General features: G+C 41.1%; 1 protein-coding gene and 1 pseudogene across 1 annotated transcript; one reads left to right on the forward strand and one right to left on the reverse strand.

Annotated features, from left to right (window-relative positions):
• Positions 1–404: 404 nt before the first annotated feature.
• Positions 405–13,681, reverse strand: LOC139474420 (spermatogenesis-associated serine-rich protein 1-like). The gene is made up of 7 exons (XM_071257432.1): positions 13,546–13,681; positions 10,855–11,002; positions 9,926–10,038; positions 8,890–9,039; positions 7,123–7,246; positions 6,175–6,243; positions 405–2,676 (listed from the first exon to the last, which is right to left on the reverse strand). Exons 1-7 carry the CDS (start codon positions 13,586–13,588, stop codon positions 2,535–2,537), a joined length of 789 nt encoding a protein of 262 aa, XP_071113533.1. The 5' UTR covers positions 13,589–13,681; the 3' UTR covers positions 405–2,534.
• Positions 13,682–20,089: 6,408 nt separating this feature from the next.
• On the forward strand, positions 20,090–23,719 carry LOC139475357 (toll-like receptor 4; annotated as a pseudogene).
• The last annotated feature ends 802 nt before the right edge of the window (positions 23,720–24,521 follow it).

A 24,521-nucleotide genomic window follows, 5' to 3' on the forward strand; every position in this document is an offset into this window, starting at 1 on the left:
CTGTGTGAAGAGAATGTTTTATTGTGTGTATTATACCATTTATACCCAGAAAATACATTATTGCATTTTGGCTTGTCTGTGTTTTCTTTACATACATGCTATTTCAGAGGGATGACAAATTAGTTTGACATGAAACAATCTTGAGATTTGTACAAATATCACACTTGCTCCCACACACAACATTTTTTGTAACATGTCAAATCCATATTTGGTCTGAGGAGGAGATAGTTGATCAGGTGGTCAATTTCAGTGTGTAAACATAAAACACAAGGCATTTTGTTTTATAACATTTTATAAATTCTGAAAGAAGTTTGAGAATATCACATAGGAAATTAGCTTATGCAAAATATTCAACAATAATTTTAGCTAATGAGTATATATGAAAAATATTTAAGGTTATTTAAAGAAGGTGAGGTATAGCAATAAAATACATCTTCAGCAATTTTCACACAAAAACACGAAGAACTCTTTCACAAATACATGCAGAGTTAACATGATTTACATTATGACAAGGCAGACATTTGATCTGGTTTGAACATACAACCTGTTCCACAAGGTGATCTGTGTGGAACAGGATCCATGTACAGTAAAACCTCATTAATCCAGACTCCCAGTAAATAAGAAGTAGTCGTAATATCTTCTTCATAAAGCTGGAGTACTCGGACCGAGCTTTTTGATCTGTACTTAAGTGAAAGTTGTACAATAATACTGAGAAATTTGAGCAAATAAATATCACAAACACTTTTACATGTACAACTGGGGTTAATACTGACTTCGTAACGTAATATACAAAATAAATCAAATATTTTATATGTATATAAGTGATGCAGAAATCTAATACTTGGCTTATTGTGTAATGTATCATAATCACGGTCAAATAGTCAGAGGCGGTTGTTGAAGGCACAATGGTGTCTTGTACATTTTTCACAATTCATAAAATACATCTAAATAATCATACATTAATATTGAATAGTACAAACATATAAAATATATACTGTACATCCTATGCGATGTGTAACAAGGCTGAGATCAGAATATATCTTTCCCAAAAATTATTCAATATGTTTTTCTTAAAAGCGTTAAAAATGTCATGGAAGAATAGTTATGAGCAATCAAGCATATATATTATTTATTATACTGGCAATCAAACCCAATAGAGTGGAAGAATAAATATTGAAGTATATGAAATTTACATATAGTATGTGGTGACATTGTGGTTTAGTATACAATCATTAAAACAAACAGTAAGAAACAGTCATTACATATAAAAGTATGTAAATCAAGTTGGTAATTATGATATAATTGAAGAGCAATAAGAATATTTTCCCCAAAATCCAAGGAAAATATTTAAATGAGTCATTATTGGTGTAATTTGTCAACCAACTTTTTTCATTCCACATTTGCCTCTATACAGAGTACAATATTGCAAGGAGACATTGAGCTGCTTTGAATCAATTGTATCCAAGTCAGATTTCTGAAGTTGGTATAAAGTGTGTTATAAATGTTGGAGGTGTTCCCCCCCTTACACATGTGCAGGGGGAGCACACTGCATACAGCCAATATTTTGCAGCAGTACAAATTATGGCAGAGAATTTTAGGTCTGTTTTTTAAGTAGTCTGGGTATTACAAAGAAATGGGTCATAGACTTATTAAAACCATTTTCAAACGTCAATAAACTGCATCGTGGCAATTTTAAGTAATGACTAAATAAAAGGCATTTAAATTTGAAAACTTAATATATGATAATTTTTCAAATGAAATAACATTTTGTAACCAATTAATTTGGGACTTTAAATGTATTGAATTGTTCAACAAATACAACAAACTAACAACAGTAACAATGTCTTCTAACAGATGAACAATAAAAAGGAAAACACAGATAAATATTTTGTAATCACACTGAAAGTGGCAGGGTGTTTGTGAGATAAGGTCTGTTCACTGGACAAGTTACTACAATACACACCACCGCTACATTAACACTTACACTGTGGCACTCAAGAAACAGAAAGTGTGGTTGATGGAAATAATCACTGCAATGAAAGTGAACATTTTGATAAGGAATGACACCTTGTTTACTGACACTGTTTTGTGTTTTTGGTGCATAAACCTTAACAAACACTCAAAAAGTGTTGTCAGCTATACAGCTGATTGTTCTTACTTTATATTACCCAAACAAAGAATTAATGAAAACTGGACTTGAAGTCTACAACATAAGTACTGGCTTAGTGTCTGATGAGACATTGACTTGAAGTATTCAGACTTGGCCATATTTCAGATAAACATGATCTTTTGTAAAAATAAATGTTTATCAACATTAAATAATAAAACAACTGATAAATACCAAGTATATATCGAAACCTCTTAGTAAATAATTCATTGAAGATTCACAGAAAAAGGAATTGTTCGCTCATGGACACAGTGTTTAAGTAATGAGGATGAATAGCACAATGGGAATCCTCCTTTGTTCAGACGATAACAGCAATGACAGCAATCAAGGATGTGAGACCCTCACTAAAGTGGTTGTTTGTTGTTGTTTATCGCTCCTTCTTGTTGTCCTTCTCCTCCTGGGGGAGGGTGAGAGGGAGGGGCGTGGCAGGCTTCCAGTCGTCCAGCTTCCGCACCAGCATCACCTCCTCGTCCACCGACCGCTTCCGCTCCTTCTGCTTGTAACTCTCCCTGAACATAGACCAACGTGTCTAGCCATTAGTTAGGAGTTGAACACTTTCGTAATATATACTGCTTAACATATGTTAAGATCACACCTTTCACTAAATATGACTATTTTGGTCCTGAGAAAATGTTGCAGTGTATATTTCAAAATCAAACTATTTTAAAGTGTTATTTTTGCAGTGCTAGGTTTCACTAAAAAAACCAAGTTCTTCTCAGTGTTTTATTATTCATTCAAATTTTCAGTTCAGTCTTTGAATTATATTAAACCATTCAAAATCAAGTGTTTCACATTGTATAAGAAATAGTCTGCTGATATAATAGTCTGTATATAATTTGTCACATACACAGTAACATGATATCCTCCTGATATTTCTAGTCAATGAAAACAAACAACATGACCAGGTGCATGGTGCTGACTTGGGGTCGAGAGTGAGTGAGTGAATTGGGGTTAACTCTTCTATGAACAGTATTCCAGTTATATCACGGCGTGTTCGCTTGATGCGGGAGGAAAGCCTGAAGTAATGCAGGTCTTAGATGTTTATCACTTTGGTGAAACCTACGTGTACGGCATTGTGCTGACAAACCTAGAGACGTAATTGGGGTGAACCGGGATTCAAACCCACAATCATAGATATCTGGCTTGTCCAGGGCCACAACTCTGCACAGGGAATTGTAGTGCCTTAACAACTAGGCCACCCGTGCCGGGACAGGGGGTGAAGAGTGCAGTGCATCTGGGGGAGGGTGAGAGGGAGGGGCGTGGCAGGCTTCCAGTCGTCCACCGACCGCACAGGGAATTGTAGCACCTTAACAACTAGGCCACCCGTGCCGGGACAGGGGGTGAAGAGTGCAGTGCATCTGGGGGAGGGTGAGCGGGAGGGGCGTGGCAGGCTTCCAGTCGTCCACCAACCGCACAGGGAATTGTAGCGCCTTAACAACTAGGCCACCTGTGCCGGGACAGGGAATTGTAGCGCCTTAACAACTAGGCCACCTGTGCCGGGACAGGGAATTGTAGCGCCTTAACAACTAGGCCACCCGTGCCGGGACAGGGAATTGTAGCGCCTTAACAACTAGGCCACCTGTGCCGGGACAGGGAATTGTAGCACCTTAACAACTAGGCCACCCGTGCCAGGACAGGGAATTGTAGCGCCTTAACAACTAGGCCACCCGTGCCGGGACAGGGAATTGTAGCGCCTTAACAACTAGGCCACCCGTGCCGGGACAGGGAATTGTAGCGCCTTAAGAACTAGGCCCCCTGTGCCAGGACATGGGGTGAAGAGTGCAGTGCATCTGGGGGAGGGTGAGAGGGAGGTGTGTGGCAGGCTTCCAGTCGTCCACCGACCGCACAGGGAATTGTAGGGCCTTAACAACTAGGCCACCCGTGCCGGGACAGGGGGTGAAAAGTGCAGTGCATCTGGGGGAGGGTGAGAGGGAGGGGCGTGGCAGGCTTCCAGTCGTCCACCGACCGCACAGGGAATTGTAGCGCCTTAACAACTAGGCCACCCGTGCCGGGACATGGGGTGAAGAGTGCAGTGCATCTGGGGGAGAGTGAGAGGGAGGGGCGTGGCAGCTTCCAGTCGTCCACCGACCGCACAGGGAATTGTAGCACCTTAACAACTAGGCCCCCCGTGCCAGGACAGGGGGTGAAGAGTGCAGTGCATCTGGGTGAGGGTGAGAGGGAGGGGCGTGGCAGGCTTCCAGTTGTCCACCGACCGCACAGTAAATTGTAGCACCTTAACAACTAGGCCCCCCGTGCCGGAACAGGGGATGAAGAGTGCAGTGCATCTGGGGTACCATTGTTGCGCTAATCGATGCATGCTACTTGAAGATACTTGCTGTACTAGGATTTCAAAACTCATTTCATCCCTTCAGGGCTACAGAGAATAGAAAACCCACAATTATGAAGAGGAAAGAGCAGAATGGGAGTGGTGGTGAGGTTGGCATGCGATAGGTGCACAGAATCTGGTCAACCACTTGGCATGCGATAGGTGCACAGAATCTGGTGGGTCAGCAGTGCACATGCAGCTGGTCAACCACTTGGCATGCGATAGGTGCACAGAATCTGGTGGGTCAGCAGTGCACATGCAGCTGGTCAACCACTTGGCAAGCGATAGGTGCACAGAATCTGGTGGGTCAGCAGTGCACATGCAGCTGGTCAACCACTTGGCATGCGATAGGTGCACAGAATCTGGTGGGTCAGCAGTGCACATGCAGCTGGTCAACCACTTGGCATGCGATAGGTGCACAGAATCTGGTGGGTCAGCAGTGCACATGCAGCTGGTCAACCACTTGGCATGCGATAGGTGCACAGAATCTGGTGGGTCCGCAGTGCACATGCAGCTGGTCAACCACTTGGCATGCGATAGGTGCACAGAATCTTGTGGGTCCGCAGTGCACATGCCGCTGGTCAACCACTTGGCATGCGATAGGTGCACAGAATCTGGTGGGTCCGCAGTGCACATGCCGCTGGTCAACCACTTGGCATGCGATAGGTGCACAGAATCTGGTGGGTCAGCAGTGCACATGCAGCTGGTCAACCACTTGGCATGCGATAGGTGCACAGAATCTGGTGGGTCAGCAGTGCACATGCAGCTGGTCAACCACTTGGCATGCGATAGGTGCACAGAATCTGGTGGGTCAGCAGTGCACATGCAGCTGGTCAACCACTTGGCATGCGATAGGTGCACAGAATCTGGTGGGTCAGCAGTGCACATGCAGCTGGTCAACCACTTGGCATGCGATAGGTGCACAGAATCTGGTGGGTCAGCAGTGCACATGCAGCTGGTCAACCACTTGGCATGCGATAGGTGCACAGAATCTGGTGGGTCAGCAGTGCACATGCAGCTGGTCAACCACTTCCGTGTCCACCGGTAGAGCCAGAGTTCCTGTCCCACACAGTGATATTACCTCTAAAAGAATCATGACTCCAATCTTATAACAGGCTTACTATAGTCATACCTCTAGGATAGCTTTGTGGAAAGGGGCCCTTGTGGTTCCAATATGTTAATCATTAGATTTTCATCCAAATTTTATCACCATAATAAAAATATGAGGCAGGAGGCATTTCATTTCTTGGCATCTGTGTTCAATATTTGTTTGTTTGTTGTTTAACGCCACACTTAGCAATATTCCAGCTATATGACGGCAGTCTGTAAATAATCGAGTCTGGACCAGACAATCAAGTGACTGACATCATGAGCATTGATCCACAAAAGTCAGTGAGCCTGACCATCTGATCCTGTTAGTCGCCTCTTACGACAAGCATTGTCGCCTGTCACAGCAAGCATGGTTTGCTGAAGACCTATTATACCCCGGATCTCCACAGGTCCTGTGTACATTAGCTGTCAGTGAATAATGTGGAGGGTGTATCTGTATCAGTAAAGAAAGAACACATTTTCAGAACAGATTTTCCTTGCTAACACATGCTTTGGGAAACCAAATGATGTGACCCTTCAATAACCTTCTTGTCTGTACAAGAACACCTGACTTCTAATGACCTTCACCTACCTGGAGAATGCAGGCATTGTGTGCAGTGGAACAAATGTGTCGGGTTTACGAATCACAGACACAGGTGTACTGAAAAAAGACATGCGTGAGACACAAATAGTTAGTACACAACATATACACGGTGCATATCCCATTTGTTTGTTCACCGTTGTGCAGTGACAAATGTTAGCAACACGACCAAACAAAAATGAAATGTCAAGGTCATCCAACCAGCAGCCATTCATCTGCCTAAGTTAGGGAAACAGGGTCCTTATGGTAGGTACTGTCATCGTCAGTACTTCTTGGGTATGTATATAATAACGCTGCTTTGCGGAGTGGTTGCCATTTTTAAACAATGGATCAAATGAGTACTCCGACCAATGAGCATCCGGTTAACATCTCACAAACACTTTCTTGTTCGACATCGTGTACACCATGTGGTGTAGCACTGTGGTACATTAATTACTGCTTCAGTTTCAGGCAATGGCAGGGTTTGCAGTAAATAATTGCCTGAAGTAGCACTGATTTGACTTCTGTGAGTTACACACGGCATTATTTCATTGGCTGCCTAAAATCAGATACAATTCATCACTACACCGCACATTGGCCCTGTGTATTCACAGGCGATGGAGGAACGATGTGTATTGACGATGTGGAATGCTAAACTTTATGTTACAATATACATTAATTATATTTGGCTTTTTTCATTACTATGCCCAGCTTTGAATGATATTTATCTGAATTATTTTTACAATTATCGAAAGATGTTCACCTGTGAATACTTCCAACAGGTACCTGACCATTCTACTAGCATTGCTCAACAGTGAATAATATAACCAGTGCAAGTGATTTAACTTAAATTGCACCCCTTTTGCTTTTGAGATTTGTATAAATAATGAGCCTCATAAAAATAAGATGGGATTCAGGAGAGGTTGGGGCGGGCACTCTCAGGGAGGTAATGAAGCTCACCTGAAGCTGACGATGGGTCTGGTGGAGCCGAGTTTGTGGAAGGAGCTGGAGAACTCAGGTGCCTGGTAGGACTTGTCACCGGGCGATGCCTCCGGGATACAGTTACGCATTTGAATATCGTTCACTGGAATAACATGAAGATGTGGTTCATTCAGCTTTGTCAAAAACAACAACTATGCTTTGAATAGTATTTCAGATAAACTGAGTTTGAGGTGGGAGGAAAGGGCGGAGATGGTAGATGTGTGGGGACATGGTGCCGACACACCAAGGATCGGGAGTTGGGACCAGGTGAAGCTTAGGAAGGCTGCTATGTGATGTCACGATAAAGCCACAATAACTTAATTCTTCAATTCACATTCTTATAAATGGTAGGTTTTAATTTTGATGTATTTCTTTTACTGCATATTGTCAAAGTTAAGGAGGTGAGGTGAAATGGGGTTTAATCTCACATTCAAGATTGTTGGATTTATATAGCGATGTGCATGCATGTGTGTGTGTCTGTCCCCTTATGTCAGTCCGGACTGATGCCGATTTATTGTGCTAGCCCACTGAGATACCATGCCACAGTTTAATATGAATACCCCATTCAGACACAGTATACTGACACCGAGCTGACCAGTCCTTGTTTTAGCCCCTTAATGCCGAGTGCTGGGCAGGGAAACAACAACTACCACCTTTTGACGTCTTTTGTTAGACACAGCTGGGGATCGAACCTCGGACCTTCCGCTCTCCCAAAGTAGAGAAAGAAGGGAACTTATAGAGACATTCTTTGTCTGTAACTAGATGGGGACAGGAATGTGGTGTGAGGAGGGGTCTTTGGTAGTTAAGCAGGCAATAATCTAAACATGTCTTTATGGCCGGCCTTATGATCAGATGATGACAATAACAGTCCACTTGACATAATGTACAGAGGGCACCTGTTCAGGCACATGGCATACTAAACCCATCTTCAGATGTATCCAAATGTATAAAGTCATCAGTTGGAGATGCCTGCTTGAAAAGTTGCATTCAGTATCTTATCCTACTGGGTACCCATTTGCTGCTGCTGTGTCCCAGGACAATATATGTAGCAACTAGAGTTTCAATAGGGCCAGACCTGGCAGACCTGGCAGACCAGGAACTTGTCAACTTGATGTGTGTGTTAAATTGTGACCATTGTGCTTGCATGCACATGCCACCTCCTTGGGATAATTATTTCATTGTGGCATCTGGACACTGAGCGAGTTGGGTCTTTTGCCACTTTTAGTTATACCCCAGCAATATCACGGTGGGGGAGGCCAGCAATGGACTTCATGCACTGTTGTAGGAAATTAAACCCAGGTGATTGGCATGATGACCCAACACTTTAACCATTGACCCACGTAGGAACATTGAGCCACTGGTAGAAGAACTGAGAATTGGTTCAAATTTAAAGATTGATCATTGTTTGAAAACCAACTTCAGAACCATTCATTCACCAATCATGAATGAGAATAAACATATGACACATGGAGAACATTCAGACACTGAAACAAATCAATCCTGGAAGAAATTGATCAACAGGAGCAGCACTGATTGGTAATTATTGGGATTCTGGGTTAAGAACATAGGTCCTTAGCAAATTATCCTTGTCAAAAGAGGCGACCACTTGGATCAAGTATCGCAATTGTGAGACTGATGCTCACGATGTCTATCACAGGACTGTCTAGTCCAGACTTGATTATTTACAAATAGATGGAATGTTGCTGAGCATAGCATTCAAAATGAATTATACAAACAAAGTCCTACCATTCCTGCTTTTCCCAAACCTCATGCTATGGGTGATCTCATCATGGGAGGTCTTGCTGGCTGAATGATGTCCGTTAAAGATACACCTCATTCCAATCTTTGTGTGGTCGGGGTCCAAAAGCCACTCAGTATTACTTCTCATATAAGTGTCTGAAAGGCAACAAATCATTACATTTCAGTAGGTTTTCCACCTAAACTGAAATGATTTAATCTGTATGTGTCTTCTTACAGTACAGATAAAACAGAATAAATTCATGTCAAACTGGGGCACTATCCTAGTGTACAGGTGACACATGATTTAAGTCAACAATGACTCTCATAGTTTATTCTTTTCACCTGCTACATATTTTGCAAGAAAATAAATGAACAGTCTGTTCATAAACGTTTTGAGTTTACATCCCAAACTTATACTTAACATGGCCGGAACTTATCCTTGACATGACATTCAATAGACTTCAGCAGATGTGACTTCAGCCACTTGTCAGAAGCCTGGGAAAGGAGTGTCCAAAATGTCAGCCTGTCTGTCTGCCCACCTGCCCCCGGCTGATATAATTTTTCTGTCGGGCTGCATCAAATTTTCCTCAACCTGGCTGACTGTCTGGCTGATAATTTGTAATTCAACTTACATATACAGTTTTATTCCTCCTCATAGATTCTCATGTAATTGTTAGTATTATTTCAACTGAATCATGATTAGATTCGTTTCTTACTCGGGATTTTTCAATATTAATAATGATTGAATGCAGGCAGGTAACTTGAAGATGGGCAGGCAACATTTATGGGTCACCTGCCTGAATGTCTTGTTGGGTTTTAAAATTATTTCAAACACTGGGGTCAAATCAAATTTCTTTTGGTCTTGTAAACTTGTAATAATAAGGCATAAATTAACACAAAAATCTACTGTAAAAGATTTAGAGTCAAATGTATCGACTGCTATAGAGGTAACATGTACTTAGACTGGATAAAGTCAAACATTAAATTGGTATGGCCTCATTTGTAATACAATAGTAACCATGGTAACCAATGTTTTGCTTACATGGGTAAGGTCTCATAGACCACCAGTTGTTGGGCCATATCTCAGCAGCAGGATAGTGCGGGTTCTTCGGGTGGGGCAGGTACCGTAACCTTGACTCCCAGTCTGGACCGGCGCTGAATTGAAGAAAAATACTTCATCAAGTACACCATGTATGTTGTGGTACCAAGCATTCATGCTGCATCTCAACCACATATCGAGATAAGATATTTTTTCACCTACGGCTAAAAACACATGTTTTTGTATTTATAACAATAAGCCTTATTTTTTAAAAGGAATAACACCTTGCAACAATGTAATTTTAATGGCAGGCAATTTTTTTTTCAACAGTCTGAAGCATAATTATTTTTTTCAAGAATTTTCGAGGACAATATACATTTTCCAATAAAATTCCAGCCATCCCTCAACCCCCGGCCCAGAATATCAAATGGTCGGGCCCCAACATGATATGGCCACAGTGGAGAAGTCTGTAAATACCACAAGTTATTATGTGATAAAAACCGTATACATGTCCATGTTGTCAAGGAGCTATCTGTTTTAACACAGAAGACTTAATTAGAACGGCACACAGAGGAACATTGACATTCCGTCTTCTCATGTTCAAACGTGACATATTGACTAGGCAATCACAAGCTCTCAGTATCTGCTATACCGGTAGTTAATTCACTTTTACTAAACACATTTGCTAAACACATCCAGAACTATTGCCCTTGCATTATAATCGGACAAACTTGGTGAAGGTCACTAAAATGCGCTGCAGTGTCAGGCCACAGAATCATATCATCATATCATTGTATTGACACCAGTAAGAAGTTTGGCAGTTCCCTAGAGGTATATGAAATTTGTACCTTATCTGTCAGTGGGATACAGGGGGAAAAAAGTGCCCATTCTGTACCCAATCAGAAATGAGTATCATAACATGTTGTCCTTACTTTGTATACTCTACGTCAACAAAAGTTCCATGAGGCCGCCATTCTTCAAACCGGCCATAGTTGTGTGGGATGTATCTTCGGCCTCTTTCTGTGTACGCTGTGTGTCCAGGGCGATTGTGTATGTCTGGGAAGTGGCGTCTTTCACGCTCTGAAACATTCCGATATTAAACAGTCATAAGCACATCTATGAGAACATGTATCACATGACACACTTGACAAGAGCATTCCATGTCATTGGCTCTTTCACTTTCATCCAAGTTGTCACTGATGAAAAGTCGTTTTAGCAGATCCTTCAAACCATTCAGGAGTCAATGACACCGGAATCCACAGATTTGAATGAATGTTTCACATTTCAATGGAAATTTCAAAAGCAGGTGCAAGCTCCAAAACTGTATCCATATGGAAGAACCCTACATATTTGCTTAACTTCAACTCTAAGAATTCCAACATTTCAAAACTGTCAATACTTAACGGGTTCGCATACACTACATTTCTCCATCACCTGCTGCATAGTGTTAAGTGTATGTGTAGTCAAACACAAGGGGCAGTGGGGTAGTGCAGTGGTTATGCGTTCGCTCATCACGACAAAAATCCGGGTTCAATTCCCCACATGGGTACAATGACTGCCCCAAGTCCATACTCTTTGTGCAAATTGACCTATTCACGCCTAAGACATTACATAACTGAACAGAAAAGATCCAATAGGTTACAGCCACTTATGAAAATTACAGGTAGGCTGGTGTCTCGTGACTTTAGTCTACAGACACTTCTAAGTGATCCTGAATAACAGGGTTTAAATAATTCGTGTGGTGATTTTGTTACTGAAAAGTGCGAGAGGGAACACAGTAAGGATGACATTGGTCACAGTAAGGAACAAGGAGGGCACAGGCATGGCTACTGACGGCATGAGGGTCAAGTTGACTTTTGACAAAGTGTTATTGTGACGTTTTTATGAGAAGAATAAATGCAATTGAAAATGTGAAAATAAAATAAACAAGAATACCCTGACAAGTACAAGTACAAGTCCTGTGCTTGAAAAGGTATTATAGTGAGTGAGTACGGTTTTATGCCACTTTTAGCAATATTCCATCAATATCATGGCGGGGACACCAGAAATGGACTTCACACATTGTACCCCTGTTGGGAATCGAACCCGGGTCTTCGGTGTGACGAGCGAACGCTTTAACCACTAGGCTACCTGACCGCCCCCCGAAAAGGCATTAAATGGGGGTATGACAACCTTAGATCCACTTCGCAGCTTGTAAAGCCTTCAATTGTATCCATCCTTGTCAATACAAATCTGCAAAAGATTGTTTGTTTGTTTGTTTGTTGTTTAACACCGCACTCAGCAATATTCCAGCTATATGACGACAGTCTGTAAACTGAGTCTGACAATCTAGTGATTGACATCATGAGCATTGATCAACGCAGTTGGGATACGATGACATTGGTGCAGGCTAAAACGGCACCTCAGCAAAATGTCACCGATTTCTCTGGCGAAAATGGCACCGCATTTGGTGAAAACGGCTACTATGTGTTGGGCGAAAACGGCACTTCTATTTCTAATAATGATATGAACGATTTATGTGGTAATATATCTTCATCACTTGTCAACAATATCAGCCCATGTACCACTGAACATTGTGATAGTAGCTGACTTGATAACGAGCCACAGAAAGTACCACATACACGATGGGTCTACTGGTCGTATGATACAGCATGTTGATTTTTTCTGACATTCTTCTCGCATGCAAAACATCGAAAGTCCATTGTGAATAATTGTGGTCTGATATCACCATGTTAGACCTCTTAAATACAGTTTCAGGTTGACATTGAGTTAAATTGAGTAAAGATACTTAAACTTCAAAGTGTATAGTGTTTTCACAATAAGTCAGCTGCACCTCCCAATCTGAGTCGGCGAGTAAATTGGAGTAGGGGGCTAATTTCTAAGGTAAACTTGTTTCAACATTTCACAATTATTTGTGTTTGTAGTGTTTGTAAGAGATGATGTGAGTTTAATGTCATTTATTTTACTTCAAAGTTTTCACAATAGGTTGAGTTGCATATAGGCTAAGTTGGAATATAGTTGGAGTAAAGGCTAATTTCTAATGTAAACTTGCTTTAACATTTCACAATTATTGGTGTTTGCAAGTTACCACGTAAGTTTAATTTCATTTATCTGAGGTAAAAAAAAATAAGGTATTGGTATAGTTCCGTATTTTGAATTAATAATTTGTATGTAAGTAATGACCTATATTTGTAAAATTCATTCTTTATTCGTAACATTTGACTATTATTGTGTACTTTTGTCCTTTATTTTGACTTTGTATTTTTGACAGAATGGCCGCCCATAGTTAACATTATGAGTGGATAATAAGTGAAGAACAAACTCATTTTTTAAGAAACTAAAGTATTGGAAATTCTCATTACAAGCGATGTTTTTTAAAAAAGGCAAAATTATCAACTAGAAAAAACCCAAACAATTGGTTTCCTACAGCCTCCTCGATAAAGCAAACCATGCCTTGTGTGAAATACTTTTCCAATCATCACTTTTGCAAAACAAAATGCCTAGAAAAATAACACAAAATCTAGACAGTGATTCAGGGGCCTATAGATTTGTAGCAGGTGCCCGCTGTTGAGAAGTTGATATCGGGAGTTGAGGATTTAGAGAGGAATCAGGGTTTAACCAACCTTGTTTTCCTGGTATTCCAATTTCTGTTGTTACATGCAACATCGTGGCAGCTGTGTGAGAATATCACAGTTACACTAAATGTTTCAGCCCGGAAGCCGGTTTGTTTACATCAAGTCGTCAACTTGTCAGCTGGGAGCCGCCATAATGGTCACGTGATCACGCGGTTGCTCTGGCAATATGGCTTGGAGTATTTACATATATGACTATATATGTGCTATTTGGAGCGCACGTTATTACTTTTCTAATTTAAAAAATAAAAATGAAATGCTAGTGGAAAAAGTATAGATCTATCTTGAATAATTTTGAACTGCCGGTAAAATAGAGTTACTCCCCTTAGCAAAGTTTGTGGCAGTGTCATGTGGTAGGGTGCCCGTTCGAAGAAAAACAACTTTCTTTGACCACAATTACTGTACAGTGTCTGAATGTGAATTCCGGTATTACTTAATTTCCTTCAATAACTGCGAGTATCCAATGTTATCTTTAAAAACATGCCTAAATATTATAAAAATAACCCCTTAAGAGGGAAAAGAGTAACTTATTGGGACACACACACGCTCGCAAACACAATCACGCACGCATGCACACAATCTCACATAAGAACCTAGTATCATACAGACCCTGAAACGAATATATTCAATACAACCCATGCAAGTCTATAATGTTTGGCAAGTCAGGATTACTGCAGTATCTGAAAATAAAGAAAGTCTTTGGGCTCCTTTTTATTATAGTTCATAACTATAATTCAACAACTGTTTTTTTTCTGTAAAATATATTCATTTCAGAGACTAGATGTTAGTCTAATGAAAACCACGTAAGTTCAAATCTATAAATAAATGTGAAGAAAAGCTCCCGAAAACTATTTTTCCATCCCTGTGGAAATACAGTTGTATTGAAAACAAAATTTAAAACGTGGAAAGTAAAATAAAACAACTGAACATATTGTCCACGGTGGTACATGTAATCCTAGTGCCACCGCGGTTGAACTAATTTCAGATAGATTCATACCACGATTCGCATTTAGTTGTTATTGAGGTTTTGTCTTTTATATTTATTGTTCACTTTTTTAAATATATTTTCGAGTTTCTTTCCATTTTTTTTCTTGGTTTACTTTTACTTTCATTTCATGTAACAACAACAATCGACTAGTCATCAGAAATTCCTGTGATTGATATTAAAAGCACGTACGAGTACGTACGTTGACACGCTATCATCTAAATCACCGAGCCTGACGCCCGGTCGATCAGTGCTGACCGCCTCTTAGGTTGATGGGGACCAGTTCTAACACGAAATCCCCACGCCCAAAGGGGGTCAATTTGAGATTAGGAAACAAGTTTTAAATGTTTTATCGTTTTATAAGGAGATAAATCTAAAACGTTATCGAGTTTCTTTCGATTATTTCTTTGTGTTACATTTACACTCATTTCAACAACAACAACAACAACAACAACAACAACAACAACAATAATCATCACTTTTCTTTCAACATTTAAGCCTTGTTTCCTCATCACCAATCATCAACTGGTGATATCAATCACAATACGAAATCATAAAAAGTGCAGGGCAAATAATACCGTCTAATATATTTGCTTACCACGATACAGTCGCCTGCCACAACCTTCCGGTCCACTGCAGTTTATTGTATTTGTCTGTGAGCACGTTTATGACGTCATTATGTCACGTGGCGCATTGTTACTATTGTGACGTCATACATGCTGAGTGAGGGCAATAAGCTGGGTCCCGTCTCTTCACAACATCGCAAGTTGATGACGCACATGGAGAGTCAGGAGCCACCTTATATAATGTTCACATTTAATACCTACTAAGATGAGACGCGTTTAACTCTGGACTTCCTGGATTTGCTAGGACGTGTCTGGACTCTGGAGGCGTTCAAACGAACGCCACGCGGACGTCGACGTACGGCAGCATGACAGATTTGGAAGTGGGTCCATAAAATGATGGGGCCTGATCACTATGGATGCGAGAACACAACTGCATATTGTCCATGGAAGGGTCACTGCACCGTGCTACCGAGACAACATACTGTCGCCGATAGTTTGTGCCGTTTGCGCGCCATGCTGGTCTATGTTTTGTCATTCAAGACGATAACGCTATCGGAACTGACTTCCATCACCAGAATGCAATGGCTAGCAAGCCCGTGAAGATACGCCGGTAGAGAATAGGTCTTCAGCAACCCATGTTTGTCGTGAGCGGCGACGATGCTTGTCCTAAGAGGCGACTAACGGGAAACGGTGGTTAGGCTCGCTGACTTGGTTGATGCATGTCATTGTATCCCAGTTGCGTAGATCGATGCTCATGCTGTCAACCACTAGATTTTCTGGTCCGACTCGATTATTTACAGACCGCCTTCATACATAGTCCTAGGCTAAATGCAAGAACAGTGATTTCACAGAAGCAGTAAAAGTGTTACTTCTTTGAGTGGCATTTAGAAGTTGGAATGGTAACTAAGACAAAATTGTTATGATGAGCAACTTCTTTATTACAATTGGGCGACGTTTCGGTGTAGATTCTAACACCGTTATCAAGCAAATGATGATCAAGCAAATTAGCTTGATAACGGTGTTAATATCTACACCGAAACGTCGCCCAATTGTAATAAAGAAGTTGCTCATCCATAACATTTTTGTCTTAGTAAAAGTGTTATCCAGTAATTTGTATGACACCTCCCAGCCTCCAGACATTCCTGTCAGTATGGAACCAGCCACAGAATGTACCAGGTTACAGGTATAAACAAACAAGGTTTCCCCCGTTGCTTGACCCACACAGTCCGTTGGTAGAACATGTAGAGCACAGTCTCTAATGAAGTGGGGTGGGTGGTTTTGTTTGTCATCCATGTGCTGTAGTTGATTTATGGTTACATAATCTTAGTTTAGAAAAGTTCGCTCGATATTTCTTATTTTACAGTGACTGAGATAAGGTTCTAATTTTATTTCATTTTTAACTACCCTGTATGTCCTAAGGTTGTTTCCTGTGCCTTTGTTGTATTAGCATCTGAAGAGTTTCCTTGAAGATAGACTTTATTGTCTCTTTGAGTGTTGGTGATAGGAAATCTGAATTACTTATAATGTTGAGTTTTTCTGAGAATATATTGAGTTGGTATACCCATCCCATTCGTTTATTCACCAAAGATGTAATTTCAGCAAAATCTTTCTGAAGTATTATATTTTTGGACATTTTCCCGAGGCAAGGGCGTAAACTGACTATAAAAGTCCAGTTTCCACCATGGCCGAACAAGGCTGGAATTTCCAGACAAGATCGTAGCGCCACCAATGGCTCTTACGAGTTGTGTCTCTTCTATGTCCCTCCTATTGACCAATCAGGTTCCACCTCTCATATCACTTGCAATTGTTTCAAACAAAGTGGCGGCGCCAAGTGAAGACGATCTGCACTCTCCTACCCAGGGTTCCATGCGACCAGCATAGTACCTCTGCCACTGGCTGGCGCCAGATGACGATACACAGTCCATTGAAGATATTGCAGTGTCTACATATCTAGATAAAAATATGTCATAAAATGGTTGAGAAAATATCATAAATCGTGAAAAAAAAAATTCCATTTGCTAGTTATCCTGTTTACTTTGGTTGTAGCAGTTGTAGTAGCGTATCTATATAATTATGTATATATTAAGTATGTAAAGCGCCCCCAAATACTTGCATTAGTCCGTTCTATTCTGATTTCTGAAAAAAACGCGTTTGTATACAAACAAGATATGCAAATTAGCCAGTGGCATTTTGAAGTTTCTTGAATATGGACGAGGTCTGAAAGAAGGATGCTCCAGAACACGCCAATTTCGAAGCGACGGCGTCGGTAAAAGCAAACCATTTGAGGATTCGATTATTGAAGAGATCGGAAAGGGATATAGAACACCCAAGGACACTCCCCCATACTCCAATTTCATAGCAGTGCTTTACTTTTGAAGGCGTAGGTACAAGCAAACCATTTGAGGATTCGAATATGTCCGAATAGTTTTGCGTACTTTTGTACGCGCGTCACTTGGAACCCACCTTTGCTGCTTACAGCTACATCTTAAGTTAGATATATGATTTGCTTACGTTTGCATCACATCCGAGACTTCTCCCCTCACCCGGGTGGTTGTTTCATGTATACAATCGACAATCTAAAGGCAGGAGGGGTGTATTGTATTGGAGATGCGGGATGCACGACGAAACATTGAAAAAGGATCGTGAGAACTGTCAGCGACACACCGACGTAGGAGGGAGCAAGCCATGCATGTCAGTTTATGAGCAGTGTCATTTACCCACCATGTATGCTGTTTTTTTACGTGTACGGGTATATGGGGCGTATAAGTGATTAAGAACATGAAAACTTTTGCAAAATATCTGTCGACGCCCCGTTTGCTAATCCTTCAGTCTTGGATTTACAAAATCTGAGCTGCAGTTTCTCGAGGATGAATGAATCAGAGTTCAGGAGGATTGATTCTATACCCCAGATTTCACTAGTATGTAGGATTACTGGCTCAATTATATCTTGGTTAAGAATGGAGACTGAAGCTTGTTGTAGGCCTTAGGGCCTTTTTCAGGAGAGGTTTAGAAATATTTTTAAGTTTAATATTTGCTTCAAATGTAAATACTAAGTAATTATATCTATCCGTAGCTAGTATTTTTGTATCACACACAGCCCAAGTTTACATTTCTTCTATTTTACTTGATTTTCAAACTCTACAACATTTGTTTTGTCACCCTCAATATTTGGTTATTTGTTGCACAAAATACACAAATAGAAATAAGTCATCGGCAAACAATAAATGACAAATGTTTAAACTATTAACTGTTACATTATTGCTATCAGATTTAATATAATGTGGAAGATCATTTAGGAATATATATATTAAATAATGTGGGAGACAAAATGCACCCTTGTCTTACCCCGATGTTGAGTGAGTGAGTGAGTATGGTTTTACGCCGCTTTTAGCAATATTCCAGCAATATCACGGCGGGGGACACCAGAAATGGGCTTGACATATTGTACGCATGTCGGGAATCGAACCCGGGTCTTCGGGGTGAAGTGAGATATCGATTTTGATATTTTCAGACAAATACAGTCATTACTATGAAAACATTATAAATGGTGGTACATTAACTAATTCTTGATCACCGAATAAAGTATTATGAGCCAGTTTAACACAAATATATATAAATTTAATTTATTTCTTACCTTCCTCCGCCTCCGTCCACGAAGGGTCTTGTGTGTTCTGATTCTGCATGTACAACCCGCTGTGGCGATCAGGGGGTAATTTTCGATAATCGATCACTGATAAATCATTTCACGAAGAACTCTGAATGGCAGCGTTTGAATGTTAACCGCATGATCAAAAGATACCGCGGCCCTGAAGGTCTATATGTGAGTGTCGCCGAGTCTCTAACATGGACTGGTCATGTTGCCTTTATTTGTGTCCATTCAGAAAATGTACAGAAATACTGACTAGACACTCTACCGTTAACCCATGCATTCACTGCGGCCCTATATTGGGTTAGTGAACAGTATGAGATTAAACGCGTTGTTCTAGGCTATATTAATGGTCGTCACACGTTAGTGGTGTTTGACCTTATCAGTGTGTGGTCTATGGTGTATTAACCAAGTGGCTGAACAAAGTGTGTCTATTTGTAAGATGACACTAGAACTCCTTTGGAGACACATTCTTTGAAACAATGCGATATACAAATGACAGACTGAATAGAAACACGCAACAACCAACATTCTACGTGATAGTGAGTGAGTGAGTGAGTTGGGTTTAACGCCGCTTTTAACAGTATTCCAGTTATATCACGGCGTGTCAGCTTAATGTGGGAGGAAAGCCCGAAGTGATGCAGGTCTCAGACGTTTACCACTTCGGTGAAACCCACGAACACGGGTATGGTGCTGACAAACCTAGAAACATAATTGGGGCGAACCGGCATTCGAGCATTCGAACCAAGCATAGGTTTCTGGCGTGCCCAAGGGACGTAACTCTCCCCATAGAATCGCGGCGCCTAAGACGACTGGGCCACCCGTGCCCCCTTATTTGTAAGGAATGGAGAGCTACTCTGACGTTCCCCTCTAGACTATGTCTGGTCTTTTGGAATTTACGAAAGACAAATAAAAAACATGATATGACTTATGACCGCAATGTTCATACATGTCGCCTATTTCTTACTTCTTGTGTGTAGTACATCATTCCTGTGTGAACGACGAGAGGCAGATCATTGTTGTAGAAATCACAATGAATTTCCCTGCATCGCACACAATATAGGTACACCACGTGTGCTCAGAGGACGATTGTCACGGTGGGTTAATGATCATTAGTCACTGCAGGTCTGAAATACGATGAAGCAGTTTCAGCAATCACATAACCTTGCTTTGCCGTCCCGATATTCACGTTATGATGTCTGCCCATGGACGTTTTCACGATGTCTACTTTTGGAAGGTTGCACATAAAAGAGTCTACCATGAACGGTTTCACATAACGGGATCTTCCCTTGGAAGGTGTCACAAAACGGGGACTACCTGTGGAAGGTTTCATTAAACATGGCCTACCGGTGTAAGGTTTCATATAACGGCGTCTACCAATGAAAGAGTTCACATAACGAGATCTACCAGTGGAAAGCTTCACAAACGATGTCTACCAAATGAAAGGTTTCACTAAACGATGTCTACCAATGAAAGGTTTCACAAAACGATGTCTACCTATAGAAAGTTTCACAAAACGATGTCTACCAATGGAAGGTTTCACAAAACGATGTCTACCAATGGAAAGTTTCACAAAACGATGTCTACCAATGAAAGGTTTCACAGAACGATGTATACCAAAAAGAAATTTTCACAAAACGATGTCTACCAATAGAAATCTTCATAAATGATGTTTACCAGTGGAAAGTTTCACAAAACGATGTCTGTCAATGGAAGGTTCACAAAACGATGTCCACCAATGGAAAGTTTCACAAAACGATGTCTACCAATGGAAGGTTTCACAAAACGATGTCCACCAATGGAAAGTTTATTAATTTTATCATGGAGGCTTTGAGGAAGTGTTTGAGAAATAGTTTGCTAGAAAGATTTATAAGCTAAATAACTAAAGATAAAGATCAGGTCTTTATATCAAAAGGCATATGGATATCAGAATCAATTCATTTTGCAACAACTCCATGTATGGTGGCATTCTTTTCACTGAAATAAACTTTTACCTTAGATAAAACCTTGTCTCATCTTTACCTAATTATGGTACAGTATAGACACTCACTCGCTCACATACATGTAGCTGAAAATAACATTGTCTTCAAGCCTTACAGCCCCCAGTGAACAAATGGAACGCCCCACTTAATAATATCAATGTGCACTTATACGGCGCTAGCAGTTCATGCTCAAAGTGATACACCATTAAAACCCCGGTAAATGGCACAGTGAGCATTCGACTTTTGCATTCACAGCTCACTTGGAGAGCACACATCCCAAAGCTGCCTGTAGGGCGCTAGACAGCATCATTGCCGTCTCATCCTACCGGGTACCCACTCACTGCTTCAGTGTGGGGCATGACTTCGCTCAACGTGGTCATCCATCCAACTAGTCTGCGAGACCGACGTTGCTTAACTTCAATTGGTTTGTGACCTGCGTTGTGCACAGGACCACGTGCCACCACTTCACAAGAGATTGTTCTAGGAGACATGTTTTGACTTGAACAGCAAACAAAATTATTATCTCTATTGATTCGACGACCTTATTTAACGACCTTGAAATAATATTTCTCACATGGATCCTACAAGTGATGTCAATGGAGGAAGACAGGTTTTAGTCCATATCTTGTTTGAGAAGCAGGTCAGTAGATTGTATAAGCCACTGATAACTGTTAGGCCACGTTAACATATGTAAAGTAGTGTGTGAGGGCAGCAGGGCCTCTATGTTTCTTACCTCACATGTATAGACTCAAGCCAATTAGAATTGGTTTAACTTACGTCTCTGGCAATAGAGGCTGGTAAATACTTACCAGGTCAGAACAGTTTCTTAATAAATTTGAAAAGGCCTATTTCAATTTTAGGAAATATAGGGTGAGGTGTGTGTGTGGTTCTCCTAGATCATCGCGACCTAATGTATTTGCTGTCAAGATATACCTTATTCCTTTCAGATATACCTTTCAGACATCGTGATGAAGATAATAGTCATCAACATGACGGCATGTTTGCCGATTGCAAAGGGAGACAACTCCGCCATTTTCCAAACGACCTCCCATATAACATAACTGCCCTTGACATTAGTGAAAATAAACTGGAGAGTCTGATTAATAGAACGTTTAACAATTTTCCAAATCTTACGTATGTGAATCTGAATGCAAACTTGCTAACAAACCTAGAATCTGGGGTGTTCAAAGGTTTGTATAATCTGAACACTCTGCTTCTTGCCAAGAACAAGCTGAAACATGCCTTCCCAAAAGGCATTTTCAGTGACCTCGGAAATTTGCAAACATTAAACCTTGAACAAAATGAAATGAGGTCCTATCCGGATTGGGCGTTTCCTCCTTTGACCAAGCTCCACAGCTTGTACATGGACTCAGTTCCGGTTCCTGTGTTTGGTCCTGGCTTCTCCTCACTAACAAATCTGAGAGTACTGCAAATGGATTCAACTTTTCTTTATGGGGGTGATTGTTCCATAAATAAGCTTACAAATCAAACATTTCAAAGTTTAAAGGGGATCGAGCTGGAGGTTTTAATTTTGAATTATTGTTATGGTTTAAACGACTGTGAAAAGGGAGTACTCGAGCCTTTGATGTTCCTGAAACATTTGGAAATGTCAAGTAATAGGATAGGTCTTCAAAATAGTTTGCAACTTCTCCATCCCCTTGTCGGCAGAAACATGAGTCGAATTTGGTTCAATCAGATAGTTTCCTCCCACATCCACTATAAGCAAGACATCGATGATCGTATACTTACTGCTAAAAGCACAGAATATTTGACTAAAATATGTGTAGAGGAGTTATCATTGAGGTACAATCAGATTGTCTTGGTAGAGTCCGGTTCCATTAATAAACAACCTTTACGAGATTGTATTGAAGTTCTTGACATGTCCAAAAACAATATAGTTGGCGACGGTAGTATGTTTTTAATGTTTCCGATATTTCAAAGGCTCAGATATCTGGATATCAGCTACCAGCGCCAAGAATATGCCTTACAGGAATCTCAACTTTGAAGTCGACCAAATAATGTGACAATTAATTTTCCACATAATTTCACATGTTTCGACGCCACATTGATAGCATATGCCCATTTATCTTCCCCTGTTATCACGTTGTTAAATACAAACAATTTGGAGACCTTCCGAATAGGTTATAACAACTTAAACGGGTTGAACCATATTAGGGGGTTGGAAAATGTCAAAAATATCTATCTGTCAGGAAGCGAATTTGGCACAGTCACTGACTCCTTTTTCCATTCCTTCTTAAACGACCGCCTCCGTGGTCTTGTGGTAGAGCGTCCGCCCGGAGAGCGGAAGGTCCAGGGTTCGATCCCGGGCCGCGTCATACAAAAAGACGTTAAAAGATTGTACTTGTTGTTACCCTGTCTGGCGCTCGGCGTTAAGGGGCTAAAACAAGGACTGGTCGGCTCGGAGTCAGTATACTGTGTCTGAGTGGGGTATTCATGTTAAACTGCGGCATGGTATCTCAGTGAGCTAGCACTATAAATCGGCATCAGTCCGGACTAGTACAAGCAGCCACACACATACACGTGCATGCACGTCGCTATATAAGTGCAATAATCTTGGACGCGACGTTAAACCCAATTTCACCTCACCTTCTTAAACGCCCGGAAGCTATCATTAGGAAACTGCAACTTACAATTTGTTAAAAGATCTGGGAACAGTTCTTCTAACATATTGAATGGTCTACGGGCTGTGGAGTACTTGGACCTTTCTTCAAATAATCTCAGATATTTTCCGGTGTTGCCCAATGCTGGTAAAATTGTTCATGTAAACTTATCTCACAACTCGATTGACACTATCCATTGGAGAAAATCTTACAAAAGCCTTGCTCTTCTGGACATGTCGTTCAATTTAATAGGACAACTGAGTAAAGAAACTCGATCCCAACTGGACATTGCTTCTATAAGGACCAGCCTTAAACTTAAAGATAGACACAATTTTTTATGGATAACAACTTCTTTAATACTGTAAAAGGCGACGTTTCGGTATAGATCCTTATACCGTTGTCAAGCAAGACTCTGACCTTGTTGAGTCCCCACCATGGCCATATCAACCAACTTGAGCAACCGAGTGTTCTGGTAATCTGACCTTGTTGAGTCCCCACCATGGCCATATCAATCAACTTGAGCAACCGAGTGTTCTGGTAATCTGACCTTGTTGAGTCCCCACCATGGCCATATCAACCAACTTGAGCAACCGAGTGTTCTGGTAATCTGACCTTGTTGAGTCCCCACCATGGCCATATCAATTAACTTGAGCAACCGAGTGTTCTGGTAATCTGACCTTGTTGAGTCCCCACCATGGCCATATCAACCAACTTGAGCAACCGAGTGTTCTGGTAATCTGACCTTGTTGAGTCCCCACCATGGCCATATCAATCAACTTGAGCAACCGAGTGTTCTGGTAATCTGACCTTGTTGAGTCCCCACCATGGCCATATCAACCAACTTGAGCAACCGAGTGTTCTGGTAATCTGACCTTGTTGAGTCCCCACCATGGCCATATCAATCAACTTGAGCAACCGAGTGTTCTGGTAATCTGACCTTGTTGAGTCCCCACCATGGCCATATCAACCAACTTGAGCAACCGAGTGTTCTGGTAATCTGACCTTGTTGAGTCCCCACCATGGCCATATCAACCAACTTGAGCAACCGAGTGTTCTGGTAATCTGACCTTGTTAAGTCTCCACCATGGCCATATCAACCAACTTGAGCAACCGAGTGTTCTGGTAATCTGACCTTGTTGAGTCCCCACCATGGCCATATCAATTAAC

This window comes from Haliotis cracherodii, unplaced genomic scaffold (assembly GCF_022045235.1).
Source record: "Haliotis cracherodii isolate W230 unplaced genomic scaffold, xgHalCrac1.p SCAF_3, whole genome shotgun sequence".
NCBI lineage: Eukaryota > Metazoa > Mollusca > Gastropoda > Lepetellida > Haliotidae > Haliotis > Haliotis cracherodii.

Coding starts and splice junctions, on each gene's coding strand:
- LOC139474420 (XM_071257432.1), bottom strand. CDS start 13,588: ATGTTGCATGTAACAACAGAAATTGGAATACCAGGAAAACAAG. Junction 11,003..13,545: donor TGGAATACCAGGAAAACAAG/GTTGGTTAAACC, acceptor GGAATGTTTCAG/AGCGTGAAAGACGCCACTTC. Junction 2,677..6,174: donor ACAATGCCTGCATTCTCCAG/GTAGGTGAAGGT, acceptor GTCTATGTTCAG/GGAGAGTTACAAGCAGAAGG.